Source organism: Dromiciops gliroides, chromosome 2, assembly GCF_019393635.1.
Source record: "Dromiciops gliroides isolate mDroGli1 chromosome 2, mDroGli1.pri, whole genome shotgun sequence".
Lineage (NCBI taxonomy): Eukaryota > Metazoa > Chordata > Mammalia > Microbiotheria > Microbiotheriidae > Dromiciops > Dromiciops gliroides.
Genome location: NC_057862.1, coordinates 532165933 through 532193590, shown reverse-complemented (window position 1 = coordinate 532193590; position 27658 = coordinate 532165933). Strand labels below are relative to the sequence as shown.

Here is a 27658-nt window from a genome sequence, read left to right as displayed (position 1 = left end):
ATACCTATGTTGTATTGTTTTCAATTGGTCTTATTTGATTGTTTTCAATGTATAAAAGTCTCTTCTCTCCCCCTGTATTCAGGGTCTAGGACTAAGCTAAGAAGGTCTGACCCCAGTTTGTTGGGCAATTACCATGCATTATGCTCAGAAGATCAAACCTTTGTTTCCTCAGTCATTCTATCTTTCACTCATCACATGTTATAAGATTAAACCTTATGGTTTTGAGACTCCTAAAGAAATCTGTAAGCTAACAGAACATGAAAAATACTGCCAATAATATTTTGGAAGGTTAGTACACCTATGTCTCCTAAATAATATTTTGTCTATTGCCAGTTTGTTTTTCTCTCTGATTTGCAAACTCCCCAAATTATATTTTATCTACCACAAGCTTGTTTTTCCTCTCTGATAATAAATCCTGAAAATACTATTTTGCCCTGACCCCTGATATAAAATTCGGCTGGATCCAGGGAGGCCATCCAGAACTATAGTATAAGAACCTCACTCTCAGAAAAATACTTTGGAGCATACCCTCTTCTCCACCAGTAACACCCCTTCCCACTGGGGCAAACCCTCCTTTATAGCAGAAGCATCCCTTCTCACTGGAGCTCTCCCCTCCACCAGGACCACCCTTCCAGCAGGAGCAGCCCTTTCTAGTGGAGTACCCCCTTTCTGCCCAATGCACTATTACCTTTATATGAGTTGTATTCTATGATAGTGTGTATATTTCAGTTGTATGTCAGGTCCCCTTTTCATTTGCCCCCTTCCCCCTCTTTCCCATTGCTTGCAATAAAGTTTTGCATTGAATTGGCTACTGTTTTCCATTTTATTCTCAGAACCTGAACTCATTAATGGATTGTTTTCCCCATGTCTCTGGCTGGCCCATAGGCCTTTCCTCTTACATAAACTGGGTATCCAGAGAAGGAGTTAACCTATTGACAGCTGCACCTACACAAGGGGAGTATGACACTCTGAACCCAACTATAGAAATATAGGCTTAATAGGGTAACCCTACATCCCCCTAGGAGGAATTCCCTTGTGCTAGAATAATGTCACAAAACACAAGGTCAACAGTGGGATGACCAAGATTTCTTAAGATTTTATGAATTAAGGAAGAGTCATTTCCAGGACAAACCATTAAAATCTATAATGGTAGCATCATCATAGCAAAGTCTGGATATACATCTCTGGTGTAAGATCCACTGGTCACATAATTCACCTTGGATTCTTCCCTAAAGATTATGTCCCTTCAAGGAGCATTTCATTACATTTTATGGACCCTTCAAATACAGAATTAAGAAACTAGGTGACTATCTGTAAAACTGCTAATACCACTGTCTCTATCCTTCATAGCAGGATATCTACTGAAGTTGTAGTTTGAAGTACTTTATAGGTAAGAGACTACAGCTTAAAAAGTGGGTTAGAATGACTAACTCTGTTTTCACTATGAAAAAATCTACTATTTACTACTTATGATGATTTTTTTAAATCTTATGACTTTTTTTAAAAAATCAAGTTCCTCTTTTAACTTAGTGGTGTTGATGGCAGTAATCAAAGTATACACAGATATCCTACCTTTTCCAAATAGACGCTGACATTTTTTATCAGGGTTCTGGCATATTCCACCAAAACAAATACTCGTACGGTCAGCACATAAACTTCCATCCATTGCCTTTAAATCCGGTGGGCATGCTTTAGAGCTGCCATTACAATTCTCAGGATAATCACAAAGTACATCATATGCAGGTCTACATAAACTCCCTTGACTAAACTGGTAGATAGTATAAGAAGAATAGGAGAAAAAAATAAGAAAATTACTATGCTAATGTAGATAGACTTACCAAATTTTCCACTTCAAAACTTTGTAGTTTCTCTTTGTGATTTGGTAATAATGACAAATTTCATGAGCTAAAATGTATAAACATTTTCACTGAATGTTTCAAACCACATCTTGAAAACAATTTGAGTGTTTTCAACAATTAAGTTTTGAGATGAAAGGGCTAGGAAATATAAAGCATTGAAAGAGGAACATATTGGAAGCCAAAACAAGACAAGAGTTATGATTTCTTCTCTCACCTCCTAAATATAAATATTCTCTAATGGTTTATTTTTAGCACTCTTTTCTGCTTTCTATACACCTTCTTTCAGTGATCTCATCTACTTCCCATGGTTTCAGGTATTAACTTCACTGCAGAGGACTCCAAAATCTACCTATTTAATTCTGGCCTCTTTAGAACTTCACTCATTTTTGGGAGCAGCTAAGTGGCGCAGTGGATAAAGCACCAGCCCTGCATTCAGGAGGACCTGAGTTCAAATCTGGTCTCAGACACTTGACACTTCAAATCACTTAACCCTCATTGCCCCACAAAAAAATTAAAATTTTTTTTAAATTTTAAAAAGAACTTTACTCATTTTCTCAAATATCTACTAGACCTCTCTACCTAATATGAAACTGTATCTTTAGTTCAATATATTTAAAACTTAACTCATTATTCATCCCCCCAAAATTTGTTCCTCTTCTTAATTTTATTAGCTCAACTGATGTTACCCCCCCCCACTCTTCTACTCACTTGTGCTTGTAATCTTAGATAGGTCATTTTTCATTCCTTCCTTCTCCTTCAATCTACACATCTAATCAATAATCAAATACTATAAATTTTATTGCTAAAATATCCTTTGCATTAACTCCCCTCTGCCCCGAGCATTTCCACTGCTACAACTATAGGTTAGGCCTTCATTACTACCCATCTGAATTAATGAAATAGTATCCTAAGAAGTTTCCCTAATTCCTATTGTTTATATCATCTTATTTGTCATATATACCACTACCTAGGACACAGGTATGGTTATGTTATTCCAGGAATCAGAAACCTCTTAATGTCTTCCCAATGCTTACTAAATAAAAGTTTGAGTGTATCAGACAACCAATCAAATTTCATTAAGTTCCAACTTACTCTTATAGCCTTCTCTTAATCTACTGCCTGTCAGCCAAATTGTAATCACTATACTATATGTATGACTAATGCTTTCCCACCTCTATGCTCTTGTTCAAATTGGTCCTTATACCTAAAATGCTGTATCCCTACATCTTCACCCACTGACATCCTAATAATAATCCTTGAAAGTTCAGTTGAAATAGTAACAACTCCCTCCTCCTTTGTACCCCTCTCTTTTGAGGAAACAAAGATATTATCAGCATGGACCACTGAACATATTAAAGTGAGATCCCATGTGGACACATTCTCAAATACCAGTATTCCACATTCCATTTAGGATTTTGGAGGAAATTAATTTTCCAGGGTTTAATAGTATCATATATTGAGCACTTTGTTCAATTGTGGGCCTAGTTGAAATGAGATTGCTTCAGCTAATTGTGGAATCAGTCACCATGGTTGTGTAACTTTAGACAAGGTGGAACAGCATGGAAGTTGAAATAAATGAAGGATCTAGTAGGAACAATTCAGGACTAGAGTTTGTCAAGCTCTGAGTAGTGATAAAACAAAAGAGAGTAGGATTCAAAATTAGAGGATAGTGAACTGGTTCATTAATGGGTTATAATTTGGTTTAGGTATTAGGTATTTTTGTCATAGAAGGATTGAAAGGATAGCTTCTTTACCTATTCTTTAAAGCATCTTCTATAGTATTGGAATTATCATTCTTTAAATGTTTGGTAGAATCTACTTCTAATTCTGGTCCTATTTTTTTTCTTCGTTAAGAAGCTCAGTTATGGGTTGTTCAATTTCCTTGTTTAAGATAGGCTATTTATGTATTCCATTTCCTTTTCTGCTAATCTAAAAAATTTTTAAGATTGTCAGTTATTATTGCACCTTACAGGTATGTAAACTTTCTTTCCCCATTGAGTAACTGCCAGGGATCTGTCATATGTAATTTATGTAGAGTTTTATTTAAGTTCTTAAATTATTTTTTCCTCATCTTTAAATGTATTTATCTAGTTCTGAAAGTGGTACATTGGGGTGCTCTATTATTGTAGCATTATATTCTTTCTCCTCATAATTTGAATAATTCTTTAAATTATTTAGGTGCTATGATATTTTATATGCTTATATTAAATATTGTTATTGGTATTGTGAGAATCTTAGTATTACCAGAGGCCCCCTAATGTGAGAGCATGGGTTGACCTTTCTAAGGTTCAGTATCCCAGGTTGACCTTTCTAAGTTTCAGTGTTCCAAAGTTACCTCACATCAACAGGAGACCACTCTCAACCAATCAGATTGAGGCAGTGTGTGAGGCAGTTGGTTTTGTGAGTTGGTGGTGGGAACCTTGTGGGGTTGGCAGCTGAACCAGGAGTGGTTGAGGTAGTTAAGATTTTTCTATTCTTTCAGAGACACTTGTTCTCTCTTTGTTAACCTCTAATATATTTTAATAAATGTTTAATACCTAAACTGTTAAACGGTTGTCCTCGTTAGCTTTCCGCAAAAGGGAACAGATAAGGTAACCACACACATTTAGGTTTTTTTTGTTTCGTTTTGTTTTGTTTTGGTTTTTTTCGGGGCAATGGGGGTTAAGTGACTTGCCCAGGGTCACACAGCTAGTAAGTGTTAAGTGTCTGAGGCTGGATTTGAACTCAGGTACTCCTGACTCCAGGGCCGGTGCTCTATCCACTGTGCCACCTAGCTGCCCCACACACATTTAGTTTTACCCATCACAGTATTGATTCCTTATCTTTAAGCCATGATGTAGTTTTCTTATGTTCTTTTTTTTCTTTTGATCTATATTTGTCTACAGTTACATGTCTATGTTTATGATAGTCTTATCTAAACTTATGATTGCTTTCTCTCCTTTTTTTAATTCACCCAAAACATTACAATTCTATTTCATATAAGTAAAAGGTTTGCTTTTTAAAAATAATCAATGGGGCAGGTAGGTGGCACAGTGGATAAAGCACCAGCCCTGGATTCAGGAGGACCTGAGTTCAAATCTGGACTCAGACACTTGATAGTTACTATCTGTGTGACCCTAGGCAAGTCACTTTACCCTCATTGCCCCACAAAAAAAAAGAAAAATAATCAACAACTGCTTATTATGAACGAAAACGTAAAATGAGTTATAGGAAGAACCAGACAGTAAAAGCATACCACTAGGGAACCTCATTTTAACTCTCTCAGACTTAGATAAATCTAATCATAAAATAAATATGAAAGATGTTAAGGAGATGAATGGAATTTTAGAAAAGTTAGGTATGAATGGAGTTTACATACTTGTAAGCTGTGTATTACGCCTTTAGAAAAAAAATTGACCATGTTATGGGGCATAAAAACCTCACCAAAAATAAATAAAATCATAAATATTAAAGATATCATTTACCGATGAAAATCCTGTTAAAAGATCCTATACAATAGCAAGATTTTGAAATAAGAATTCAACAATTAAATAAAGACTAAATAACTTAATCTTAAGTAATTGTTGGGTCAAAAAAAATCATTATAGAAGCAAGAGAAAATTTCATTGAAGAAAATGGCAATCATAAGACAATATACAAAAACTTAACGGATGCAGCTAACAGTCTTTAGGGGTGAATGTTATATCTCTAAATGCTTTCATGTTGAGATAGAAATGTTTTAATAGAACAGAGAAAAAAATAAATCAATGAAATGATAATGAAATTAATATAACAAAACCTCCAACTAAACCACAAAGTAGAAGTTCCTGAAATGAAAAATAAAAGGATTAATTAAATTAATTTTTTAAAAAAATCACATTGAACTGTGCCACCTAGCCACCCCGACTTAACTATTTTCAGTAATACAATGATTCAAGACAATCCCAAAGGACTAATGATGAAGCATACTATCCACCTCCAAAGGAAGAGGTGATATTGATTTAACACAGACTGAAGCATGCTATTTTTCACTTTATTTCTTTCATTTTTTTTCTTTTATTCAAGTTTTCTTGTACAATATGACTAATATGATAATATTTTACATGATCATACATTTGTAACCTATATCTTACTGTTTGTTCCCTCAGAGAGGGGAAAGAGGAGGGAGGGAGGGATAGAATTTGTAACTCAAAACTAAATTAAAATGTTTATTATACAAAAAAGAGAAAATATGGTCTCCAGATCAAATAAATAACTTCAGGCATCTATAAATAAATACTGCCAAACAAAAGAATATGATTTAACACTTAATAAGATAGAGTACCATGTGGATTTTAAGAAGAAGAAGGAACCACAACATGATGTTCTTGAGAGGTTTAAAAAAGAAATGATAGTGGGGCACCTAGGTGGCCACAGTGGATAGAGCACCGGCCCTGGATTCAGGAGGACCTGAGTTCAAATCCAGCCTCAGACACTTAACACTTACTAGCTGTGTAACCCTCGGAAAGTCACTTAACCCCCAATTGTCTCACCAAAAAAAAAAAAAAAAGAAATGATAATTATAAGAACAGAATTTATGACCTTCCTAGCAGAAATAATTGGCAGAATAGAAAAACTTAAATTTGTAATGGCAAGTTTCAACAAAAGAACAAAATAAAGGAAAACTGAAGTGAAATCTAAAAGAAGTGAAGCAAAAAGCAACATTAATAGAAATTATGCTCTCAATTTAAGCAGTACATATTGATCTAGAAGACACAATACACAGAGACAACCTAAGGATTGTAAGTCTCCCAAAAGAAGAAGTCAAAAAGTCTAAATACTATAATACAAGACATAAAACAAGAAAACTACTTAGAACTACTGAACACAGAAATAAATGCTAAGTGAATGAATGCACAAATAGCTTCCAGGGAAAAAAGAGTTGCAAACACCAAGATACAAAGTAGTTAAATTTAACAATTCAACTCAGAAACAATAAATTTTTCAAGTGACCAAGAGAAATACTTTTAAGCACAATGGAAAGTAAAAATGAATTACAAAAAACTATTCTGGACCCACCAGAAAATGCAGGTAAGAATGGAATATTGTGTTGTGAAGAGTAGTGAGGCTGATGATACATACAGCCCAGAGTGACCTACCCTGTCAGTCTGAGTTTAAACATATAGGAACAAAGATGGGCATTCAATAATAAGGAGACATTTGAAATATTCTTAGAAAAAAAATAGAAATAACAAAATTATTTTCTTCTTGAACATCCCAAATAACAGAACTATAGGAGGGATACATAAATGCAGGAGCCATAGCAACAGAATGACAGCAGAAAGATCAGTAAAAGACTTCTTTGTAAACATACACAAGGACAGAGGGGTGAAGGAAAAAGTCAGGTCGTGTAACAGTGGAAAGATGAATCAGGGGCATTATAGATAGGACTTTGGTAGGCAACAATTTTAAAGTGTCACCAAGATCATTCTAATAGCTACAGGCAAAACAGCCAGAGACAGACTGGGTGCAGAGAGATGTTGGGATTTTACTACAATAGTCCATATTAAGGGTAATAAGAATCTAAAGGGAATGGAGAATTAAAAGAATAGGATAGAAAAGAAAGAGATTTTAAATTAGAGGGGAGTGTTAGCAAATAATTACAGTGAAGAGTGAAGGAAAGGGAAAATATGTAATGCTTATTTTGACTAACTATCTTAAGACTGAATGTTTCATATCAATGGCCTAAAACTCAAATTTCAGTTTAAGTTTAAAGGACTCATGGATTTGGACCATTGCAACTTAAATCTTTGTCTCTCTTCATAAAGATTTTCTAATCTGATTATATATCTTTCCAAAGAAGGGGGTAAGAACTGTATGGCACACAGGCATACATGGAAGTGGGGTAGGGGAGGACCAAAAGCAGTTTCTTGGCTTGATATCTCTGTTCTATACAGGTTCACTAAATATTTTTTAAATTCCTTAGATGTTTCCAAATGAAGATCTTACCTTACAATCTGGCTGGCAGCAAACCCCAGAAACACAGTGTGCAAAATAATTTCTCCGACAATAACGTGGATGACAGCATGTTGTATATCCACATACCTATTAATAAAAAATGAAGAATTAAATAAATTAAATGCACTGAATCTCATTTCAATAGGATCTATATCAACTGTCTCTTTAAGTATAAATGCATTTTTCTACTCATGAAATTATCATCTACAATATTTTATGCAAAAGTCACATATATGCCAGGTTAAATTTAAGGAAATATGATAATCAATTTAAAATATCATTCAGAGTGGGTAAGGGGGTTAAGGGGAGTTACCAAGACTGTATTATTACATATATTCCATGACTCATACTGGCATTTCTCTCAGTGCCTGAGGCCTTCTTGCCCTGGAACTTTCATTATACCAGTTCCTTTCTCCCATTGGTATATTCCTTTCCAGGTCTCCATTTAAGGGGTCAGGTCCAAATCAGCCATGCTTCATTCCCTTCCTGGATGTGCTTTTGACTATTCTGAATTTGTCACTATGACTTAGTTGCCCTCTGATCCTAGAATTTCCCTCAGCACCTGAGACATTCTCACCCTAGAATAATGTGGATTAATTGTCCATATAATACCTTCTAATTGTGGGTGTATCTCAGGGCTCTCTCCTAGACCCTTTACTCTTCTTTCTTTCCACCCACATCATTATACCAATGACTCACAGTTAGATACAGATATATAGATACAGATATAGACATGCATTTGGACATGGACATGGACACAGACATAGATGACCATAGTATATCTCCTGAGTTTCAATCCCACATCACTAATTGCCCATGGAATATACTGGATACATCTCAAATTAATATGTCCAAAACAGAGCTCATTATCTTCTCCCCCTAAAGCCATCTTTCTTCCAAACTTTTCTATTTCTGTCAAAGACACCATCATTTTTTTCATTCTCTTAGGTTTATAATTTCAGCAAACAATCACAGAGCAGTCAGTAAGCTAAAGGTGGTAGTAGTCAATCATCCCAGGAATGAGAAAAGATCCTTTTTAAGTTTTAGGGGGCCACAAATCAAGAGAATTAAACTTACACTGGGAAACAAGTGCACTGTGCACTGTGGCCATGAGTACCACAAAAAATCATAATTCCATGTTTTCCTCAATGCCATCAAATTTGAACAAACAAGTTAAGCAGAGCCATAAAATCATACATCTGTTAAGGATATAAACCTTGTGAAACAGACTCTATTAGTAAACTAAGTCAGATTATAGATTAAAGTAGTAATTTAGAGGATTAATAATAGAATGATTGACAAGGGCTATTTACATATCACCAGTAAACCAGTGTGGTAAGATTATTGGAATTTGGCAGATTGGTTGGGATGGGCCACACCTGTCCTGTCCTGAGTGACATAGGCTGCTGATGTCAGCAGGAGAAACCACTTTCAACAGGCAGTTTTGAAGGACCTCCCATTTTGGGGGAGGGAGAGTAAATGCTCACTGAGGAGAGCTTGGTCTCTTTCTGGAGTCACTTTCTTTCCGGTGGTGTGAGCTGCAGGAGTAGATGAGAAAGACTTTCTTTCTTAGCAGTTTTGTCCTGCTGGCCCTGATTGCAAAACTGTTTTTCGTTGAAGCTATGGACCCCAGGTGATGAGTTAACATGCGAGCCCTGCTCTTTTGAATTAGTTGAACTGGAAGCAAGTTTGGGAATTGTATAGATTTAGGTTAGAGTTAGGGGGATTATCTGTATTTCTTTTTCCCTATTCCCTTGTCTTTGATTTTATTAATTTCACCTTTGCTGTTTATTTTATCCCCATTAATAAAACCTGATTCGTTTGTGGGAAAGAAGCTGTTAGGCTTCTTTCTTATTGGGCTGGGAGAAATATCTAAAAAAAGCAGTTCAGAGGGGAAGGAGCTTTGGACCTAGAGGTCCCTCATTATTTCCGGGACCCCAATATTATGGTGAGCTACTCAATTAACTCTCCCTATATTAAATTTGGCCCTCACACCAGGGTAGCTGACAAATAACTAAATCACTTTAGGGAGCCCAAATTTTCCTTTGGCTTCTTTTTGGGGAATATCAAACAAAATATCCCATTATCATTTTCATACATCAAGTTTTAGTCAGGTGAGGTTAATATAAACAAAATATAGGCTTTCAATTGACCAAAAGTTATAGGAGGAGTGGCCCTGATTCCTGAACAAAAATAAAAAGAATTCAAGTATAACTGTTTTGCTGCCAAACAATACACCTTGCAACATTAGAGCCAACAGTAATACAATAATGATCATCAATATTAAATAACATCAAGTCTCCTTGTTCCTGTTAATCCACTCCCAGTATCCATATAATCAGAAACTACAACATGATTTTCAGCTGTCTCAGATAGTTGTCTGGTCCCTAGAGATATCTTCCCTTGAAAATTCTGGAATAGGCTTCTCAAAGCCACTCTGGAGGGGGTTCCTCCTAGTAGCTCCACTTTTCTGTTTCTAGATCATTTGAAGAGATTCCCTATTTAATACTGCTGAAATTTACCAGATAATATCATTTAGTATCACCTCCTAAATTTGGCTTTCCAGTAACTAGCTCATGTGGCAAAAATTAGTTCAACATTTATAGAGATAATCCCATTAACAACAAAACCACAGATGATCAAATGAGAAAACCATAAAAACCATTTCACTGGAAAATTCAGAGAATTTCAGTTTTTATATACCATTTACTCTTACTATCTTTGCTCAAAATCTACCTGATTTGGGTAATGCCATCAACAGGCTGAAGAAAGAAACTTGAAAAGGATCCATGAGGGACTGACTGAGAAAATGAGCCCTTCTGTATCTTAAAATTATCAGAGAAAAAAACATAAAAACTGGGAAAAAACATGTTTTTTTAAATCTCTTTCAATTTTTAGTGCAATTTTATATGTACAATCCTTAATCCAATTTTGAGAACCTATTAGTAAACCATACCCAAAACCTGTATATTCCATTAGAAACACATACCCACCCTAGTTCTAAGAGAAAATAGTCTAATATTATAATTTTAATCATTAGAGATTTATAACATTTTTCCATGGCATTATAGATAGCTTTGATTCCTTCTTCTGAAAACTGTTCATGTCCTTTGACCTTTTAACAATTGGGGAATGGCTCTTATTTTTTATCAGAGAAACTTGCTATAATTTTTTTTATATCACTTCATTGTCTGTGGTACATTTTAGCAAGATACTGTTTGCCTGGTTATGTCTTTTAATTAGGTTTTTGCATTTGCTTTGTTTGAAATCAGGATTGCAACACCAATCTTTTTCACTTCAGCTGAAGTGAAGTGTCTTTCTGTTTTAAGTGTGTCTTTAAAACAACATATTAGGAGCAGCTAGGGGGCACAGTAGATAGAACACTGGCCCTGGAGTCAGGAGGACCTGAGTTCAAATCCAGCCTCAGACACTTAACACTTACTAGCTGTGTGACCCTGGGCAAGTCACTTAACCCCAATTGCCCCCCCACACACACACAACCTATATTGTTATATCCTAGTTTCTAATCCATTCTGCTATTTTGATCAGCTCATCCCATTCATATTCACAGTTATGATAACTGTGTATTTCCCTCCATCCCATTTTCTTCTGCTTATCCTTTCTTTTTAATCCTGTCCCTCCTCAAAAGTATGTTTTACCAGGGGCAGCTAGGTGGCACAGTGGATAAAGCACTGGCCCTGGAGTCAGGAAGACCTGAGTTCAAATCTGGCCTCAGACACTTGACACTTACTAGCTGTGTGACCCTGGGCAAGTCACTTAACCCTCACTGCCCTGCCAAAAAAAAAAAAGTATGTTTTACCTCTGACTACAATCCTCTTAACGCACCCTCCCTTTTATCATCTTTTTTATCACCTTTTTTATCTTTTCCGCTCCCGACCTTTCTCTTATATCCTTTCCCTCCTATTTCCCCATTGAGTAAGATAGATTTCTACAGTTGAGTATATATATTCTTCTCTCTTTGAACTGATTCTAATGAGAGGGAGGTTCAAGCATTGCCCACCACCCTCCCCCATTTTTCCCTTCACTATAAAAGCTCTTCCATTCTTTTGTGTGAGAAAAATTTTCCCATTCTACTTCTTCCTTCCCCCTTCTCCCAGTGCATCTTTCTTTCTCATCACCCCTTTTCATAGATCATACCAACATCACCAATTTATACCTGTGCCCTCTGTCTATGTGGGCTCCTTTTAAGTACCCTAATAATGATAAAGATCTTAGTAATTACATGTATAGTCTTCCCACATAGGAATGTAAACAGTTTAACCCTGTTGAGTCCCTTTAAGATTTCTCTTTTATGTTTGCCTTTTTATATTTCTCAGGTCTATTGTTTGAATGTCAATTTTTCTATTCAGCTCTAGTGTTTTCATGAGAAATACTTGAAAGTTTTCTATTTCCTTAAATATCCATTTTCCCCCTGAAGGATTATACACAGTTTTGCTGGCTAGATTATTATTCTTTGCAATTGTAGCTGCTTTGCCTATTGGAATATCATATTGCAAGACCTCCACTACCTTAACTCCCTTAAGCCACTAAATCTTGTGTGATCCTAACATGGCTCCAAGATATTTGACTTGTTTCTTTCTGGAGGCTTTGAATATTTTATCCTTGACCTAGGACTTTTCATTTTGGGGTCTTTTTTCAGGAGGTGATCAGTGGGTTCTTTCAATTTCTATTTTACCCTCTAGATCTAAGATATCAGGGCAGTTTTCCTTGATAATTTCTTGAAATGTGATGTCTGGGCTCTTTTATTAATTATGGCTTTCTGGTTACTGCAGTCATTCTCAAATTATCTCCCCTCCATCTATTTTCAATGTCAATTGTTTTTCTGATGAGATATTTCACATTTTCTCCTGTTTTTTTTCTTTTTTTGACATTTTTGTTTCTTGATGTTTCATGGAGATATTAGCTTCCACTTTCCTGATTCTAATTTTTAAGGAAGTATTTTTCTCATTGAGCTTTTGTATCTCTTTTTCTATTTGGCCAATTCTGCTTTTTTAAGAAGTTTTCTTCAATGAATTTTGTACTTTCCTTTCCATTTAGCCAATTCTGGTTTTTAAGGTATTATTTTTGTGCCTTTTTTTAAACCAAGCTATTAATTCTCTGTTCATAGTTTTCTTGCATCACTCTTATTTTTTCCCATTTTTTTCTTCTTCCAAGCTTGTATCTCAGTCTTCCCTGAAACCATAGTAGCTTTTTAATAGTCAAGTTCTTTGTTGTTTGCCCATTTTCCCCAACCTATTTCTTGACATTGAACTTCAAGTTAAAGCTGGAACCTGATCACCTAGGGATGGGGAAGCACTTGTCCCAAGCTTCAGGCTTTTTTCATGCTGTTTTTTCAGAGCTAGTTCTGGGGAAATTTAAGTTTTTGGTGCTTCAAAGGTGGTCACTGCTGTCCTAGTCTATGCTCTGGTCTTTATCCAGAAGGGCTCTTGGTACCCTGTAGCTACAAACACTAATGCTTCTCTTGGCCCTGAAACTATGACGAGGTTCCCTGTTTTCCTGCAGCTACAAGAGCTGGTACTCCTCTCTGCCCTGGAACTGCAATCCAAAACTTCATATGGGCAACAGAATTGCCAATCAGCACCAGCTTTGTCCAGTGCTAGCAAAGGGTCCCCTGTAATCTCTTTCTGATTAGTTTTCTGACCCCACCCCCTTACTCTCTCTGGGAGAGTATACAATGATGTCCCACAAAACCACAATACAAGAAAAATTAGAAGCCTAACAATAACAAGCAATATTATCAATTTTAAAAACAATACAGAACTTTCTTTCCCAGTCAAATAACATTAATACATTTCAATGCATTTCTGAATCATCTTACAAAGAAATCACTTCATCTATGAATTTGGAATTCTATACCAATCGTATTCAAAAACCAGTTAAGAGTAATTGCACTTAATAAAATGAGAAATAGATAATACTTATATAGCACTTACCATGTGCCAAATACTGTGCTATTACAATGTCACTTGATTCTCACAACAACCCTGGAAGTTAAATGCAATTACGATCCCATTTTTCAGATGAGGAAACTGAGGCAAACAAGTGAAGTGCCTTGCTTAAAGTAACACCAGTAAGTTTCCAAGACTAGATTTAAAGTCAGGTTTCCCTTATCCATACAATTTCCAAGTATATCATCTTAATACCAAACCTCAAAGATATTTTGCATTATATTCTGATTTACCACAGTCCAACACTCAATTTAACCTCTCCTATACAGAATTTCATTATACAATAGCAATTAATTGCTAAAATTCTTCTTAAGTTTCATAGTCTATTTCAACTTAGGTAACTTAGATCGTAATTTCCCTAAATAATTAAATTCTGTTGAATCATTTCATACCAGCTTCAGTTCTGTTTGTTCTCTAGTGAGAATACTCTAGTGTGATTCCACCTTTAACAGAAGGTGCTATCTGCTCTTAATCTAAATACTAGCTGCGAACCTGCAAAAAATCCAGTAAAATGTTTTTGTTTGGTTTTGGTTTTTTTGATGAGGCAATTGGGGTTAAGTGATTTGCCCAGGGTCACACAGCTAGTAAGTGTCAAGTGTCTGAGGCCAAATTTGAACTCAGTTCCTCCTGAATTCAGGGCTGGTGTTCTATCCACCGCGCCACCTAGCTGTCCCCAGTAAAATGTTTTAACAGTTACAAAAACCTTTAAGCCATCATATGAAAATTTAAAGTACAGATATTAAATTTCAATTACAAATTTTAGTTGCTATTTAGTTTATAATGCCATAAATTTCTATAAAGCAGGAAAAAGATTTCCTTTTTTATCTTATTCTCTCAATTTCTAATTCTTTGCTACCACAAAGAGAAGTGCTATAAATATTTTTGTACAAATAGGTATTTTTCTCTTTTGGGGGATGTCTTTGGGATATAAAACTAGCAGTCGTATTGCTGGATCAAAGGGTATGCACAGTTCTATAGCTCTTTGTGCATAGTTCCAAATTGCTCTCCAGAATGGTTGGATCAGTTCACAATTCCACCAACAGTGGATTCGCATATCAGTTTTTCCACATCTTCTCCAACATCCAGTATTTTCCTTTTTTGTTATATTTGCCATTCTGATAGGTGTGAGGTGATACCTCAGAATTGTTTTAATTTGCATTACTCTAATCAATAGTGATCTAGAGCATTTTTTCATATGACTATAGATACCTTTGATTATAAAACCATTCTTCCAGTCATCCATTCTCACAATTTCAGTATCACCCTCAACACTTGAATCATATTTAATGCACAAATCCAATCTGCTGTCATTTCCACATTCACAAAATATCTTATACATATTCCCTTCTCCACTCACACAACAACATTTCATGCTTGGACTATTTCAATAGTATTCTGGTTGAACTCCCTGCCTGAAGTCTCTCCCAGTTCCAGTCCATCTTTCATTCAGCTGTCAAAATGACCTTCTTAAAACACAAATCTGACCTTGTCACATCTAGTCCAACTTTTAGAGCAGAGGAAATATAAACCTAGAGAGATGAAATAACTTTCCAAAGATCTTTTTTTTAGTTACTGGCAAAAGAAGGATTTGAACCTAGCTCCTTTGACTCCAAAGCCAGAATTTTTTCTATTATACCATGCTACCTGGAACTGGAATTCTAGGGAGAAACTGGGACTAAATACATAAATCTGGGAATTGTCTGAATAAAGATGACATTTAAATCCATGGGAGCTGATCAGGTCAACAAATCAAGAAGTATCAAAAAGAAAAGGGGGCTCAACACAAAACACTGTAGTATACTACAATTAGCAACATAGTATGGATGATTGCATAGGAAAAAAGATGAAGAAAGAGTGCTCAGATAGGAAGGGAGAGAATTCAAAGAGTTATGAAACTCTTGGAAGAAGGTGATAACCTGTAGAAATGGTTAAATTCTATAAAGAGGTAAAAAAAAATAGGATTAGGAGAAAGCCATAATATTTGGTAATTAAAAGATTACTGATAACTTTGAAGAGAGCATTTTCAGTTGAGTGATGAGGTTAGAAACTATATTATAAAGAGTTAAGAAGTTAGTAAATGAAGGCAGTGAGTATAGACAGTTCTTCCAAGTTTGGCTAAGAAAGGAAGAAGAGATGATAGCTGCTGAGCTTGGTAGATTCAAAAAGGCTCCCCCCGCCCCTTTTTTTTTTAAACATGAAGATTTTGGTATGTTTATTGAAAGAATTCAGGAGATGGGAGAAACCAAAATCAAGAGATGGGAGAATGATTATGAGAGGCAATCTGCTAGAAAAGATGAGAAGAGAAGGGATCAGGAAATATGGGGATACAAAAGACTTAATAAGAAGAGTTACTGCTTCATTAGAGAATAGGGTAAAGGTAGGAAGGATGGGAGATGATATCAAAGAATTGGGAAAGGTAGAGAAAGGTAAAATAAGGAGCTTGTGACATATTGCTTCTGTTTGTTTGTTTCAGCAAATATAAAGTGAGTTCCTTCGTCAGCTATGAGAATTGTTATGTGGGGTGGGGGAAGGGAAGAGATAAAGGATTCGGGTTATTTCTGCAATAGAAACCAGAATTACGCAGAGTATCCACCTGAATACATTCTACCCACAAAGATGAATATGTAAAATTATCAAGATCTAAAGGACTAAGAATTTACAGAAAATTTTAAGAGACAGAAAAGTAGAATAAAATTAATTATCTCTGAATTTTTTTAAAATAGGCCCCCTATAAATGAATTTGTTTTATGTGAGGGCATCACTCATCTTTGACTCTTTTTGGGGGGGGGCAGGGCAATGAGGCTTAAGTGACTTGTCCAGAGTCATGCAGCTAACTAAGTGTCAACTGTCTAAGGCCAGATTTGAGGACTCAGGTCCTCCTGAATCCAAGGCCGGTGCTTTATCCACTGTATCACCTAGCTGCCCCCCCATCTTTGACTCTTTACTCTCTTCTTCATATTCAAAATGTTGCCAAGACTTGTCAATTCCAACTTTATAATATCTCTAGTATATTTTCTCTTCTCTTCCCTGACAATACCACCACACTGGTTTTCATTACATCATGTAACAACTCTTCTGGTGGTCTCCCTAACCCAAAGCTCTCTATTTCAATCCATTCTCCATTCAGCTGTCAAATTAAACTTCCTAAATTACAGGCCTGATCATATCACCCCTCTCCCAAACCCCATTCAGTAAACTACAGTGGATACCTATCACCTCCAAGATCAATCCTATTTGGTATTCAAAGCCTGCTATAACCTGGCCCTTTCCTACCTTTCCAGTCTTCTTATACTTTACTCCCTCCCCAACATGTGATCCAGTATGTGATCCACACAAGATATTCCATGTCTTGTATGAGCATTTTTACCGTCCTTCCGCCATACCTAGAATTCCTCATCTCCATCTTCTGCCCTCTCTGGCTTTCTTCAAGTCCCAGGTAAAATCTCACCTTCTATAAGAAGCCTTTCCTGAGCCTTCTTAATTCCAGATACTTACTAGCTATGTGACCCTGGGCAAATCATTTAACCTCTACTTGCCTCAATTTCCCCATCTATGAAATGGAGATAATAATGGACTCTACCTTTCAGGGTTATAGTGAGGACCAAATGAGATTAATATTTTTAAAGCATTCAGAAGAATGTATAACATAGTTGGTGCTTAATAAATGTTTTTTTTCCTTCCTTCTTCTCTTCCTCCTTTCCTTCCTTCCTTTCTTCCTTCTTCCCTCCCTCCCTGCCCAGTGACTTCCCAAAATATCCTCTATCTATGATATTGTCTCCCCCATTAGACTGAATTGTTGTTTGCCTTTCTTTGTATCCTCAGCACTTACTACAATGCCTGGAATATAACAGGCACTTAATATATGCTTATTGATTAGATTAATGAGACCATAAATGCAGCAAGGCAATCTTTCTACTCCAGCCTAATAGATTCTCTGTCAAAGTCCCACAGACTGAAATCCTTTTTCTCATCAAGCCTCCCTTTAATTTCATTCTTTATTGAGAAAATATAGCCCCATTCACCATGTGTTCCATGTTCTCTCCAGTCTAAAATCCCCCTGAAATCAGTCCCCATTTTCTCATTTACTGTACTTTAGTCTCTGATGAAGAGGAAGCCCTTCTCACCAAAGCCAACCCTTCTTCACGTGACCTTGATGCTATCTCTTCTAAAATCATTTAGTAGATTGTCCCTATAATCATCTTCAATCCATCCTTATTTATTGGCTCATTCCCTGCAGCCTATGAAAATAGCTAGATCTTTCTCAGGCTTAAAAACCTTTACTTGACTCTACCATATCCTTAAATTAGCATGGGTAGAGCACCGGCCCTGGATTCAGGAGTACCTGAGTTCAAATCCGGCCTCGGACACTTAACACTTACTAGCTGTGTGACCCTGGGCAAGTCACTTAACCCCAATTGCCTCACTAAAAAAAAAAAAAAATTAGCATGGGGCAGTTAGGTGGCACAGTGGATAGAGCACTCGCCCTGTAGTCAAGAAGACCTGAGTTAAAAATCTCATCCCAGACACTTACTAGCTGTGTGACCCTGGGCAAGTCACTTAATCCCAATTACCTTAAACACCTGGGATTATCTCCAGTTGTCCTGATATATATCTTGCCACTGGACCCAAGACGGCTCTGGAGGAGAGACTGAGGTTGGTAACCTTGCACAGCCCTCCTTCACTTAAATCCAATTCATTGAAAGCCATGACATTGCCCTCATGTCATGGTCCTCTTCAAGAATGAAGGACAGAGGCAGCTAGGTGGCACAGTGGATAAAGCACTAGCCCTGGATTCAGGAGGACCTGAGTTCAAATCTGGCCTCAGACACTTGACACTTACTAGCTGTGTGACCCTGGGCAAGTCACTTAACCCCAATTGCCTCACCAAAAAAAAAAAAAAAAATGAAGGACAAACAACAACAAACTAGCATACTTTTTTCTCTTTCTTCTTTTTCCTCTTCCTCCTAGAAAAAAAAAACAAATATCGACTCTCATCTCCATTTCCTCTCCTTTTACCCACTCATATGGTGACCACCCTAGCCTAGGCACCTATCATCTTCACCTCAACTATTACAATAGCCTAGTTGTTCTGCCTACATCAAGGATGTCTCCTCTCTATTCTTTTACCCAGTTGCCTAAATAATATTCTGAAGCATGATCTTCTTAAAGTCTGACCATTTAGTTTCTTATTCAATAAACTCCAATGACATTATTAACAATTTGATGAAATACAAACACCTCTGTTTTGTATTTAAAGTCCCTCACAAACTGACTCCAACCTACTCTTCCAAGCTTATTATAAATGATTACCCTTCACAAATCCTATAACCCAACCAAATTGGCTTTCTTGATGTTTAACATCTTCTATACCCATGCCTTTGTACACACCATCCCCCATGTCTAGAATGCACTATATCCTCCTCTAACCTCTTCAAATCCCTTGTTTCCTCCAAAGTTCAGGTCAAGCACCACCTCCTGAATGAGTCTGTACTGATCCTTCCAGCTAATAATTCCTCCTCCCCTCAAAATTACCCAGTATTTATTGTGTATATGCACATGTTTATGTACAAGTTTTCTACCCTAATAGGACTAAAATGAGGGACTGTATCATTTCTTGTCTTTATAACCCCAGTTTCTAGGACAGTGTAGATGCTTGATAAATGCTTGTTAACCCATAGATTAATTGCTTGATAACAAAGAAAACAAAGTGGTGCATTTTGTAAAAGATCACATGGGATGGGAAGGGAAAGATAAGGTCCTCATAATGTGTTTTGTTTCTGGGGAGTAGAGACCTTAGGAGACCACTTTAACAACAAATTACAAAAAAGTAAACAGGAGAGGATGGGATAAAATCTACAAATTACCAAATCAAAAATGGGATATGGAGTATTTAATGTCTGTACTGCTGAATCCCTAACTTTAATGAGAAACACAGAGAGCAAAGAATGAACATAGCATAATCAGATAGACAATAATTAATAAGGAGGACAAAGTAAAAGAACACTTCTTGGAAAAGGGAATCAGAAAAGATTGTTGCAAGTTAAGAGGTTGTATAAGTGAAAGCTTAGAGAGTTTTGAACCACATTCATTGCTGTGTAGAAAAAGGGAAGGGCCAAAAAGAGAAAATAATAATAAGAAATAAGTATATTAACAATTTAAATAAATTCAAGGAACTTGGGGAAAGACAAGTAAAGGGGAGTGAGAAAGAGAATTTATGGATAAGCAAAATTAAGCATGAGACATAGTGCTGACCTGAAAGAAGAAGGTAGTAAAAAAAAAAAAAGCAATACAAAAGAAATAAATGGAGGAAAATGAAATCTACCTTCCTCTTTTATTTGGAAATATGGGAGATATAATTATAAAATGATGTTCAGGTTGTCAGAAGTGGTAGCTGTGTCAGTTGGTTTTGTTTAAGTTTTTCTTTCTTGCAAGGGAAGGATCACTGATCAGGTAGAGGGAAGGAGAGAGAAAGGTTTTGAAGAGATAAAGCTGGAAATATTGTGCTGTAAAAAACACAATTAGTAAAACTTAAATTTACCAAAAAATATATTCCATGGGGGTAAAAAGGTCCTCATGCCTAGGTTTTTCAACAAGAGGTATTTTTGGTGGCACTTTTCAGACTTATTCAAAACTCCACAGCCTACCTAACTCCCCTGTGTACCAGAATATGCCTTAAGTTGCTTTTAGTTTGTCTTTGCTTTTTATTTTGCTTGATATTCAGATTTTTCAAGACATTTATTCATAGCAAGTCAAAATATAGAATGATCACAATAAAGTCTGTTTCTCTTGATAATATTTACCGCTGGAGGACCACAGTCACACTCTTCATTATCAGATACTACATAATTCCCACAGGATCCAGAATCCTCATACATATAATATTTAAGAGTTGGTTGATTTTTAAGACATTTAGCTCCAGTCTTTGAAATGAAATTTTGAAGGTCACTCAAGCTGCAGTGGCTAAAGACCTTAATCCCACTGGAGAGCCTAAAAAAGAAATTAAATAACTTTGTCAGAAATATCACTGCTGAATACACATACATTTCTTGACTGATAAAAGAACAATTGTGAGTACTCATTTTAAATGCCCTAAATAGGTTGGGAATAAATATAAATGGTTCGCAACAGAAATTTTAATAACTCAAAGTGATGACCAACAACATGAGATAATTCCATTTCTCTTACTGGAGTATATTATTAAAATATGATCACGGTTTGCCAATAGTTAGTTATGTGGCCTTAACTTTTCAGGTTCTTCATCTGTATTAGAATTAGACAGAGAACACAGTCATAGAAAAACAGCAGTGTGACAGAAGTGACAGCTGACTGCAGCCACCAATTATGCCTGAGGAAATAGGCATTTCTAGGAGTATTTGGATATGGTCTTAAGATCATGGGATCATAGACCCAAAATGCTGAAATGGACCATAGAGGTCATCTATTCTGATCCCTTCAGATGAGGTAACTGAAGCTCAAAGCTGAGAAACACATATATTCTTTTGCAGTACCACTGTGAATTTGGATGCTTATTTAATTGTATAACTTTTGACAAAATTAGGATTCTGAAGGAATGTTTCTTTTCTTCCTAATAGGATGTAAATATTTCATCATTACCTGTTTCCTTTTAATTGCCCACATTTACTTACATACTTCTTTATTTACTTCTTTATATTGCTATTAATTCCTGTATTTGCATTTCAAAGTTTCTACTCAGCTTTGGTCTTTTCATCAGGAATGGTTTGAAGTCCTCTTTTTGATTAAAAATCTACTTTTCTCCTGTAGGCCTTTACTCGGTTTTTCTGGATAGGTTATTCTTGATTGTATGGTTTTAGCTTCATTTTGTTTTTGTTGTTATTGTTGCCTTTGGGAATTATTTTGTTCCAAGCTCTCTTCTCATTTAAAAATTTAGATGCCAAATCTTATATGATGCTTATTGTGGCTCCATAGTACCTGACCTTTTGCATTTTTACAAGTTATAATATTTTTTCTTACATAGAAGCTATTTTGGCCATGATATTTCTTGGAGTTTTCATTTGGGAATTTATTTCAGTAGATGGCCAGTAGATTTTTTTTAAATTTTGCCTTCTGGTTGCCCCAAGGCAGTTTCTAGTGATTATTTGATGACATATGGCACCTTGGCTCTTTTTTCATGTCAGCTTTTTCATGAGATTCCTTACATTTACTTCAACTTTTTTCAGAATTTTGACTTTGTTTTAAGATTTATCATTGTTACATTAAATAATTAACTTCTGGAATTGATTTAGCTTTTTGGAAAGTAATTAACTTTCAGGAATCTTGTTACTTGGTAAGATTTTGCATTTGCTAATTCTTCTTCTAAATCTTTCTTCTAAAGTAAATGTCAAAGTCAAATAGAAATTAATCCATTTGGACCACATATTGACTTGGAAAATCAGAAACTAACATTTTTAATGTATTCCATTTTTACTTATTAAAATTTTCCCAAATACATTTTAATCTGGTTTGGGCCATGCTCAGGAGTTTTTGTGGGATGCATGCATCCCACAGGCTGCAAAATTTGAAATCTGTGCTCTAGAGCTCTAATTTCATTTTTAACTCTTACTTCATTTCTTCTGGGAATTCTGGCAGATGTTTTTAGCCAAACTATGTTTTTCTTTGCAGCTTTATTTATAAATGTTGTGAAGTTATTCTCTTCTGGATTTGTTTTGGGCATTCCTGGCTCCACATTCCTTATCAAATGTCTTTTTTGTTTGTTAATTCATTCTTCCAGCCTTATTTCCTGAGTTAGGGCTTTGTGTAAGGCCTAGCCTCTGGACACTTCTGGAGACATAGTAGAGATTTTGTTTGTCCTTATCTAAGATCTTGTCACTGTTTCTTTTGGACACTAGGCACTATATTCTTCAAGGATCTCGAGAGTGGCTCAAGTCAGTGAGTTATAGCTTCCAACTCAATTCTGGGTCAGACAACACAACTACAAGTTTTTCCCTGGTTGGAGCTCCAGTAGAGAGCTGTTGACCCTAGACTACATCAACTAATTGGAAAGTTGTTCAGCTCACAGAACATAAGGGCTCATCTCTGGTCTATGATCTGTCACCTAGTTATTTAGTTGCAAGCTGCAGTAAGTCTATGGACTAAATCTAAGATCCTACTCTAGTGTCAACTGGCTGGTACAGTGGATAGAACACTAGCCCTGGAATCAGGAAACTCAGCTGCCTAAGTTCAAATCTGACCTCAGACACTTACTAGCTGTGACCCTGGTCAAGTCACTTAAACCTTCTTGCCTCAGTTTCCTTATCTATAAAATGAGCAGGAAAAGAAAATGGCAAACCTCTCCAGTCTCCTTGCCATGAAAACCCTAAACAGGGTCATAAAGAGTTAAGACATAACTGAAATGACTAAACAACAGTGTCAGAGACACAGAGAAGTAGAATTATCCCTAGTCTACACCTCTTGCCTGCTATATAGCCACAAGCCCTCCCAGCTACATCTTTGACCATGCTCTGAGGTAAGAATGACACAGTTTAAGACTTAGCCCTGGTCTTTCCCCTCTGCCCCAATATCTGAAAGCCACAGGCTATAACCACAGGTCAAACCTGAAGGGCCCGATACTCTGCTCAGAGTCACAGCAACATAATTGCTAAATCACACCTTTTCCTCCTCCCTACACTCTATTACACTGCTGAAGGGCCTGGACCAATCCAGTTGCTGAAAGACTTTCCTCCCCAGTGTCACTGGGCTTCTACCTCCTTGTGATGACCTGGAAAGGGAAAATGAACATCTGGATTCATCCTTGGATTTGCCAATTTCCTAATCACCATTCACCCAATTTCATGACCTTCTTTGATCTTTGCTGGAGCAGTTGTGAAAGAGAGAGATAGAGAGCTAGGATATACTGCAATCTTTGGCGGTCTCCAGAAGACCACTTCTTAGGTATGTTATATTAGAGATTCCATTTGTGTAGGGGTTAAAATAAATAGCCACCACAATCCCTTTAAACTCTCAAATTCTACATGATTCTGTGTGACTGTAATATTTGCAAGTATGACTTTAATCTTTAAAGATTAATATTAGGGTAGACATTTTGGTCCTCCCAGGAGACACAACTTACTTCTTGGAGTCTCTCTTGAAAAGATTATTAGCTATTTATCTGACACAGTATAACAATTTAAAGCTCTTACGTAGTTGAGAGAGAATGTGTATTTGACATAATGCTTTTTAAAGATGAAAGAGCTAGTCCCAGAAATTTGTGCCTGCAAGAAGCCTAACAAAAATACCCTATATTTTTTCTTCACTTTTGATTCATCTTTTGGCTCCTACCAAAAAACAAATAAATCATTGTGAAGAAAAAACTTGAAAAAAGCAACTCATGTTATTCCTCTTTGACATTATTTCCTTATAGGCTCTTACTGCCTAGCAAGCTAAAAAAAAGATTATTAAAGCTTCTTCTGACCTATAAGCCTGATTATAATCAACTGCAAAACAAACAGAACAAAAACAAAAACTCCTGTCAAGTTTGTTTGTATTTGATCTATAAAGAAATCCTAATAAATTCATTCTGTAATGCAAATAGTCTAACTAGAATTGCTTTCCTAATCTATCTTCCAAATTAAAATGTCGTATCCTAACTAGTCAGAAAGCAGGGCCCAGTGTCTTTTTCTGATATAATCATTAATTAGGAATGACTTGGATTTTATACACAAAATATATATGCAAAAAAATAAACAACATAATAAAAAAACAAATAGGGTTTTTTTTTAATCTTACACTGCCTCTGGGCTCATTATGCAGGTAGACTGTAAACAGCGGCAACTCTTGTCGTCATATCTTATTCCCAGACTAAGTCCCAGCAACTGTGCAATAATAACAGAAAACGCCTCAACGGTTATTCCCTTGGGATACTAATGTTGGGAGAAAAAAAAAAAGTAGATGAGGGGGAAGAATTGTTACCAAAAAGTTTACTGAAATGTGGAAGCAAATTAAATTATAATACTAAATTTTTCTTATTGCTATAACAAATACTGAATATTCTTAAGATCTACCTAGAGTTGGTAATACTTAATAGTTTAGCTTAATTCTAGGATGGGTGGCATAAATACACAAAAGGAATATGTGAATACAACCTATGTTGACCTTTGGTTCTTTGAAGACACAATTGTCTCCTTGCATTCATTAGAGAAAAAAGAAGTTTTTCCTAAGTCCAAAATGGTTAGTGATGTAGCTAGTATGAAGCCAAAACTCAGAGATAGCAAAAAATAACTCTTTTTATGGATTGGTGAATTAGAGAAGCTGTCCTTCCTTACCTATGCTTCCTATAATTCCTAGCTTCCTTTAAGGCTCAGTTAGGAATTTATTTCCTACATGAGCCCTTTCCTGAATCCCCCATGTTAGTGCTTGCCTCCTAAAAGTAGCCTGTATTAATTTTGTATATAAGGAAAGGTACAGGACTGGTGAAGTTATTAGTTATAGGGAATTTAAAGGTGAGAAAATTCTAACTATTAAAGTCAACACCTTCTCTGTAACTTATAGCCTTAGAGAGTGACCTAGAACACTGAGAGGTTAAGTGACTTACCCAGTCACATTAACCAGTATGCATCAGTGGCAGAGATTGAACCCGATTTCAAGGCTAGCACTCCATCTGCTATACCACGCTGCCTCTCAGTGTAGATTTATTTAGTTCAAGTTCAGGTGTCCAGTTATTTAGAAGGAGGAGGAATTAGAGGCATTTGCCAGCAGATTTTATCTTAACATATAAGCTTTTTACACTTTATTTTTTCATCTCAAAAATGAGGGGTTGTGGGGCGGCTAGGTGGCGCAGTGGATAGAGTACCGGCCCTGGAGTCAGGAGTACCTGAGTTCAAATCCGGCCTCAGACACATAACACTTACTAGCTGTGTGACCCTGGGCAAGTCACTTAACCCTAACTGCCTCACTAAAAAAAAAAAAAAAATGAGGGGTTGAAGTTCCCAGTTCTAATGGTATGGTCTTATGATTTCTGAATGTTAGGCCACTTTAGGGCAAGAAAACCAAGTTAGTAGACTCAGAATCATAAGTTAGATAGGACCTTGAAATTCATTTCGTCCAACTAATGATACAAAGCATAGGTACCTTCTATAATCATCTCATTCTATTTGAATATCTCTAATTGACAAAGAACTAATGCAAAAATGCTAATTTTCTCCATTAAGTATTTCTCAAAAGAAAACAAAAATTCTAGTCTTCACACCCAATTCCACACTATACTGCAGATATATTACCTCCCAAGGCAATCCATTTTTTATAGCTCTAACTTTTAGAAATCCCTTCCTTTAATAGAGTTGATAGCTCCCTTCTGAAACCTAAATTTCATAATTTTGATGTAATAAATGGGTACAGATACAAACCTCCACTTGAAATTTTAAAGCTAACAAAGGATTCTGAAAAAGTTTCAAGCTTCCAAAAAGTGATTCAAGACTAGATGGAAGTTTGAAATTACATTAATTTCTTTTATCCATGATGCAGATATTCACTATTTGTGAGCTTCTGAAAATGTTTTTAATCCATTCAAAATAATCTTGAGGTAGTTTCTTCAGAAAAGGGTTTTTCCATTGACTTGCTGAATTTAGGTGGCTATGGTGCAGTATGATATGAGAGAAACTAGCTCATATTGTCAGCATCCTTCCTACAGCAGCAAAAAGTCTAAAAAATAAAACTTATGGTACAACCCCAGAGACAGTTTTCAAATGAGAAATAGACCTCTGTACACTCATTATTTTCAGGTACTTGACAGTTTTACCAAGGCATTTTATATTAAAGTGGGATATTTTTTAGATATGATTACTCACTGATGATGAGACATTTTTATTCTGTGCAAATTGGGCTTTCTTTTTTACTTAAGAAGAGTTGTGTTTAATATTTTTATATTTGTTCTGCATATACTTATATAGGTATTTGTCTCCCCACTTAGAATATAATCTCTTGAGGAAATTCTTTCTATTTTTATCTTTGACCTCATACAATGCCTGACACATAGTAAGTGCTTGTCAATTGATTGGAACACAAAGTTTTAAAAAAATTGATGTCAAAATTTGCTTTTACATGTAATTTGGAAAATAAAAGTCTAAAAAGTGTGTGTAAAAACAAATTTTGACATCAATTTTTTTAAAACTTTGTGTTCCAACTTCTCTTCCTCTCTCCCCTCCCACCCCCACCCCAAGAACTCAATTCAACATAAATTATACATGAGTAGCCATGGCAAACAATTCTACCTTATCTAGGTTGTGAGTGAAAACAGACAAGAACAAACCTTCAGATTAAGGAATTGTAAAAAAATATATATATATATATGTTTCAGTCTGTTTTCAGATACCATCAGTTCTTTCTCTGTAGATGTACTACAATTTTCCTAAGTTCTTCAGAGTTATATTGGATCATTGCCTTGCTGAAAATAACCACGTGCTTCCCAGCAGATCATCTTACACTAATGCTGTTATTTTATATACAGTACATTTCTCTCTGCTTCAGTTCATGTGGGTCTTTCCAGGTTTTTCTGATAGCATCCTGTTCATCGTAGTTTTTATATAGTACATTGAACTAGACAGAGAATTTTCTTCCCAATAGCCCAGCAGAGTAGGTACCACATTTTTTTTTGTTCTGGTTTTTGGTTTTTGGCTTTTTTGGTGAGGCAATTGGAGTTAAGTGACTTGCCCAGGGTCACACAGCTAGTAAGTGTCAAGTGTCCGGGCCAGATTTGAACTCAGGTTCCCCTGAATCCAGGGCCAGTGCTTTATCCACGGCACCACCTAGCTGCCCCGTATGTTTTGACATTATAGTCAATCATCATAACAATTTCCCTCCATCCCATTCCCTTCCAATGATATTTATTTTACTGTCTAATCT

At 36.0% G+C, this 27658-nt stretch overlaps 1 protein-coding gene across 1 annotated transcript in view; it reads right to left on the bottom strand.

The window, feature by feature from the left end:
• Positions 1-27658, bottom strand: part of LOC122739250 (disintegrin and metalloproteinase domain-containing protein 32-like) — a 124257-nt gene that overhangs the window by 31321 nt on the left and 65278 nt on the right. The window contains exons 11-14 of the mRNA XM_043981059.1: positions 24548-24681; positions 20605-20791; positions 7827-7922; positions 1573-1768 (exon numbers count right to left, since the gene is read on the bottom strand). Of these exons, the coding sequence (XP_043836994.1) occupies positions 1573-1768; positions 7827-7922; positions 20605-20791; positions 24548-24681 (613 nt within the window). The remainder of the gene's footprint in view (positions 1-1572; positions 1769-7826; positions 7923-20604; positions 20792-24547; positions 24682-27658) is intronic.